Genomic DNA, 6,359 nt, shown 5'->3' with positions numbered 1-6,359 from the left:
CATATCATATCATTATATCATATAGTTTGACCAACTTATGTATCTAACAACATATAAAAATCGAATGTGGACCTACTTATTTTTCAATTGAATGTAATTGACTACCTAATTGAGTGCCACCTATGCATTGGGGCTTATTTTAATTAATACAAAATTGAGGTTACATCTTTTCAAATGTTCCTCAATTAATATATAGGGGATTCCTAGTACTTGCAGCTTTTTTAATATTCGAAAACATTACATTTGACTGATGCTAACTTTGAAATTATTTCATTTTCTATAAATTATATACTTCCAAATTTTCAACGTTCAATAAATCAAATCCTAAGACAGTAGACAGTGTCACAGTGCGCAGTGATGAATTAGCCAAGTAAGATTAGTTAAGCACTTAACTAACTAAATATATACACAAAAACATCATGTTTAAGAACTCTGATTAGATAACATCCAAAACTCTAATTCTCGTTTTAAGTCCCTCTATTAAGCTAAGTATACAGACTATATAGCATAAGTAGAAAAGATAGAAGTGTAGAAATAAATTTTAAATCATTTTTTGCTAAACTAAAATTTAAATCATCATGTTTTTATTGTTAAAAGTGCTTTATGGTTTCCACTTGAATGAGTAGATTATATATTAGCCTCTATCAAATTTTCAGTTAGTGAAAAATAATATGAAGTATTATATGTACCTTGGAGTTACAAGAGAGTAAGTTCCGGAGCTTGTTAAGATTAGAGTTGATTCTTTCTCTTCTCCTTCGCTCACCTTCTCTATGTTTCCTGCCAGTAGTAGCAAGAGCTTTGTCTTGAGAACTTGTGTCTTCCATGGCAAAAGGGTAGAAAGACGACCTTGTGGTGGTGGTGGTGGTCGATGAAGCACAGGATCCTCCGGTGAGGAAAGAATATAATATTTGATCTGAAATCTCTGGCTGCATTTTTGTTGTTGTCTGCTTCTCTGCAGCTTTTTTTTTTTTTTTTGTTGGGTTTGGAGCTTTAGGTGGGTTCTGTCCAAAAAATAAGATCGTATATATTTATACTATACATAAACGAGATTGGAGAGAGAGACTGTACAATATTGTATAGTGTCATCGACAATAATAAGTTTATTGATAAAAAGGTTTTATTGGTTCTCCTCCAAACGTTACATGCGTTTTGTTTGATAATGGACACCGTTTTCTACTGCTTATAACGTTTAAACGATTGTAGTAGAAAAAGAAAGAAAACATACTTTAACTCGATCTTCTATGGTTTGCAAATGACTCGAACATTTCCAATATTGTTTTGACAAAATTACCTTTTAACATTAACTAGGTTTTAACATGTGAGCTCGCACGGATGTATATTTTGCATAATTATATATTTTTGTTAAATGTAGACTTGTAGTTAATGTTTCATAGGTTATTGAGTTCTGATATATAGTGTATCTTGTTCATTTTGCTTGGTGTCGAATTTTAAACTATTAGTTGTATTTTTTTCAATTGTACTTTTTTTTTACTTTTACTTGGTAAATTAAACAATTAAGTGTAAAATATTGGAGTATTTTGTTTAGATTGAGTGTGTTTTATTAAATTATACTATAAAATGTGTGTGATAAATAATTTTAAAAAATTACATTTGATTGATCTTCAAAAAAAAATATATATTAACAGCAAAAATGAAAGGATATGGAAAATTAGACCAAAAAACATTGACAAAAAGTACTGATCTGCATTATTATATTTACAAAGCCCATTTTGATGAATTGAAATAGGCAATTTATTTTTATTAAAAATTAGTGGGCTTTAAACATTAATCGAAGCCCATATTTTTTTTTTCCGGGAAAAGAAACAGAAATAGGTTTGTTTGTACGACTTTTTAGTTCTCGTTCTTCTATAGATCTCTTTCTCGGTGCCGTCCGCCTTCTGGCGATATGTTTCTAATGTCGTCATCTTAGACATGTTGCGGTTTTGTGTTTTTTTTATATGATTTGGAGAATAGATGATGAGATATATATAGTTGTGATAGCAAATGAGATCCCGTTAGGTTAATTCGTAATAATTATATGATAAATTTTGGTAGTTATTATTTAAACGCAGAATCAATGGCAAAATCTTTGTAAAATTATTTAATGTACATTCATTATTTTTTATCTAATAGGAAAAAGAAAATATTTGATCTTTAGAGATAGCATTACTTGGTTGGCAAGTTTTTTGAAAGATAATTACGTGATTGCGTTAGTTATTTGATACCTTCTTTAAATGCTGACTGCGTACAATTAGGAAACAATATTCTTTGTTGATTTGTTTTTTAATAATCATAAATTTAGGAGTCGTTTTTGGAATATTTTGTAGTATGGAAGGAAAGAAGTTTAATTAGGTACGATTTTATATGCAAAATCTTACTAATATCTAAACTATTAAGCCAGAAGTACAAATAGTAATTATCCCTTAGAGTTGCACAAAAATTACATCCCTATGCCACTGTCATGAAACTCTGTCGTTTTACTTTCTTTCTTTTTTTCTGAAACATTTTTGCCTTTTCGTCTTTCTTACCCACCAGTAACATTGTTTTGGGCTTACAAATTGTTAATGGTCCAGATCAATACTAAATTTAGTATTTTACTAACCGAAAACAAAAAATCAATAACCAAATGTTTCAAAATCTGCTAACCCGTTGCAAACCAATCGATTGAACATATATTTACAAAATGTCTTTCATATCAAAACGACAAAACGTATCTACATCATTATATTCACGTTTTCTATTACATATGCATGATATAAACAGAGAATAATATTCTTTATGACTATGCATACCAACATTTAGTATATTAATTTTATAATAAAGGTACGGTTTGGTTGTTTTATGGTTTAGATTTTGGTTCCCAAAGTCAAAATTCTCTGTTTATATCATGCATATGTAATAGAAAACGTGAATATAATGGTGTAGATACGTTTTGTCGTTTTGATATGAAAGACATTTTGTAAATATATGTTCAATCGATTGGTTTGCAACGGGTTAGCAGATTTTGAAACATTTGGTTATTGATTTTTGTGTTCGGTTAGTAAAATACGAAATTTAGTATTGATCTGGGCCATTAACAATTTGTAAGCCCAAAACAATGTTACGGATGGGTAAGAAAGACGAAATGGCAAAAATGTTTCAGAAAAAAAAAAAAAAAAGTAAAACGACAGAGTTTCATGGCAGTGGCATAGGGATGTAATTTTTGTGCAACTCTAAGGAATAATTACTATTTATACTTCTGGCTTAATAGTTTAGATTTGTACTTCTGGCTTAATAGTTTAGATATGCGTTAAGAAAAAAAAAATTAAGCCAAAATATTCAACTGCAACGTTTGTGATCACACTAGGTTCGAACGATTTTTATATGCGTTGCAAATCAGCCTCGTGTTCTAGAAAGTCTTTATTTCAAATTAATTGAAATTTTTTTATGGACAAAGACATTGCCACCTCTCCATGAGATTGAGATAGATTCTATTACTAGAGACCATTAATAACAAACAACAAAACTAGACCAAGTTACAACTTACAAAGAGCAAGACTTGAAATGTTCAGACACAAAACAGAGCATAAAAGAGATTATTGAAGCTACACAGCAAGCCCACAACAAGCCCAAGACTGTCATTGGAGAAGTCCATAGAAAGCCATGTAACTAGGGTTCTACCATTTAGTATAAATAGTAGTTTAAGGCTTTGTAAAAACGAATCTTGGCTGCCGTAAGAGCAGCCCTCTTCCACTTAATGAAATATCAATTCAGCTACTTGTGTTCTTGGTGACAATCTAGAGTTCATCCTCTCTTTACTTTCTTGCTTATGAATAAAGCTCTATGAGCTACTAGTCTTGCAATAAAGCTCTTTAGAGCACAAATCTATCTTATCTTCAAATGTCTACAGAGATAACATTGGCGTCTTAAACAGCCATAAAACAGAACCAAGTCCCATGAATAAAAAAAACATTAGAACATAATAGTAAATATAAGAATCACATAAAAGAGTATTAATAGTAACAAAAACCTTATCACTTAGCCATCATGACCTTGACAAACTCCTCATAGTTAATCTGGCCATCACCATCAACATCAGCTTCCTTAATCATCTCGTCAACCTCTTCATCTGTGAGCTTCTCACCTAAGTTTGTCATCACATGGCGGAGCTCAGCAGCTGAGATGAAACCGTTCTGATCCTTGTCGAAGACCCTGAACGCTTCCTTGAGCTCTTCCTCGGAGTCGGTGTCCTTCATCTTACGAGCCATGAGGTTCAAGAACTCAGGAAAATCAATGGTTCCGTTACCGTCAGCGTCAACTTCGTTGATCATGTCTTGGAGCTCTGCTTCTGTTGGGTTCTGTCCGAGAGAACGCATCACGGTTCCAAGCTCCTTGGTAGTAATGCAACCTGTAAGCAATGAAAAGGATTGTTCATTATTCACTACTCCACAAAATTAACAATTACAAAACTTAAAGCAGACAACAAGTTTCTCTCTTTTATCATTTTCAGACAAAACTCAAAGCAGGTAACAAGTTCCTCTCTTTATGTTTTTTTTTTCAGACAAAACTCAAAGCAGACAACAAGTTTCTCTCTTTTATCATTCTCAGACAAAACTCAAAGCAGACAACAAACAAGTTTCTCTCTTTATGTTTTTTTCAGACAAAACAGACAAAATTCAAAGCAGGCAACAAATTTCTCTCTTTTATCATTTCAGACAAAACTCAAAGCAGAGAACAAACAAGTTTCTCTCTTTATCTTCTTTTTTTTTCAGACAAAACAGACAACAAACTCAAAGCAGCAACATAGGTAGAACCAAATTCAAAGATTGTCTCTTTATCTTTTTCACATCAACAGCGTTTCTGGGCAATCAAAAGAGAAACTAAAGGGACTAGTCTAGAGATCACGAAACGCAGATCCGTACGATACAGAGAAATACCCAAAGAATCAACCATAGATCGAACCAATCGAAGCCAAGTAATAACATGTATACACAGTAGCAAAATCCTAAGCATTCCACAAACTTATGTCTCTAACATTTGGAGAAGGCTGGAGAAGAGAAAACGTACCGTCACCATCCTTGTCGAATAAGCTGAAGGCTTCCTTGAACTCAGAGATCTGATCGTCGGTGAGCTGATCCGCCATTGTTGAGATTGTTTCTTTTGTTTTCGTTCTTTTTAATTGTTTTCTCTCTCAGATGGAGGAGAATACAGAGGAGGAGGAGGAGGAGGAGGAGGAAGAGAAAACAAGAGACAAACCGTCTTTATCGGATGCTTAACGACTTTTACTCCGACCCGGGACTCGGATCCTTTTTATTAACCCGACGGATACTTGAAATCTCTATTACACCCTCATTTTGTTACATTAATTTACGCTGATACCATCAACAATCTTACAAACCGCCAGCGTGGACAACTAACGCATCACACGTTCATCTCACGCGGTCTGTACGCGGAACGTTGACTGTTGTCAACAGTCTGTTGACCTCAGTATATTGTCCATTTATGGTTAGTTCACTATCACCAGTCAAATTTATTTGAATTATGATTCTTTTTCCCAAATGTTTACAACTCCTTAGACTAGTTAGAATACATAAAATAGGATTATTTGAAGAATTGTAAGGAACATCCGAACATAATCTATGATTTACATCATTTTTCAAAAAAAAAAATCACTAGATAGTAACTAAAAATTATTCAGACTTGGGCGAGGTTTAGACAAGTTATATGTTTGTTTATTATAAGGAAAATTCCTTAAAAATACATAGAGTAATTTTCATTTGCTAATAAAATACATGAACTATTTTGGATCTATGTTTAATACACGAACTAATTTTTGTTGTCTATTAAATACACAAACTTTTGAAATTCGTAGATTTTACGCATCATTTTAGACGGCGTTAACTATATTAAACGGAAGTGATGACGGCGTTAGTGTTTAACTAACACGTGTTTAAATTGTGAAAAAAATTCCTTAAAAATGCAAAAACTATTTTTCATTTGTTAATAAAATACACTAACTATGTTGGATTCCCGTTTAATACACAAACTAATTTTTTTTTCTATTAAATACACAAACTTTTAAAAAATTCAGATTTTACACATCGATTTAGACGATACCAGCTATGTTTTGCAGAAGTGAAGACAATGTTAGTGTTTAGTTAAGCGATGTTTAAGATTTTTGCACAAAGATTAAAAAAATACAATTTTTTTTTGTAGTTTATCTTGATTACATAAAAGTAGCATTAAATAAAGGGTTTTTTGCAAAAGTAACTCAAAACTTAAAGTCAAACAGAAAACTAACCTTTTCTTTTGACTCCTTTTTTTTTTGAGATTTTAACCCCACACCTGCATTTTATCTACGAAAATGCCATTAACATTTT

The 6,359-nt window shown here is 32.1% G+C and overlaps 2 protein-coding genes across 2 annotated transcripts in view; both read right to left on the bottom strand.

The window, feature by feature from the left end:
* The window catches only part of LOC106342985 (putative transcription factor bHLH107), a 3,121-nt gene extending 2,189 nt beyond the window's left edge, over positions 1-932 (bottom strand). Inside the window, exon 1 of the mRNA XM_013782072.1 lies at positions 690-932. Coding sequence (XP_013637526.1) covers positions 690-932 — 243 coding nt within the window. The remainder of the gene's footprint in view (positions 1-689) is intronic.
* A 2,904-nt stretch (positions 933-3,836) lies between these two features.
* LOC106342986 (calmodulin-5) lies at positions 3,837-5,297 on the bottom strand. The gene is made up of 2 exons (XM_013782073.1): positions 5,047-5,297; positions 3,837-4,387 (listed from the first exon to the last, which is right to left on the bottom strand). The coding sequence occupies exons 1-2, from the start codon at positions 5,120-5,122 to the stop codon at positions 4,014-4,016; spliced, it is 450 nt and encodes a 149-aa protein (XP_013637527.1). The 5' UTR covers positions 5,123-5,297; the 3' UTR covers positions 3,837-4,013.
* Positions 5,298-6,359: the final 1,062 nt, after the last annotated feature.

Source organism: Brassica oleracea, chromosome C4 (genome assembly GCF_000695525.1).
Source record: "Brassica oleracea var. oleracea cultivar TO1000 chromosome C4, BOL, whole genome shotgun sequence".
In the NCBI taxonomy this organism is placed as follows: Eukaryota; Viridiplantae; Streptophyta; class Magnoliopsida; order Brassicales; family Brassicaceae; genus Brassica; species Brassica oleracea.
Note: the sequence above shows the minus strand (reverse complement) of the source record. Positions and strands in the feature narration are given on the sequence as shown.

Coding starts and splice junctions, on each gene's coding strand:
- LOC106342986 (XM_013782073.1), bottom strand. CDS start 5,122: ATGGCGGATCAGCTCACCGACGATCAGATCTCTGAGTTCAAGGAAGCC. Junction 4,388..5,046: donor ATTCGACAAGGATGGTGACG/GTACGTTTTCTC, acceptor CATTGCTTACAG/GTTGCATTACTACCAAGGAG.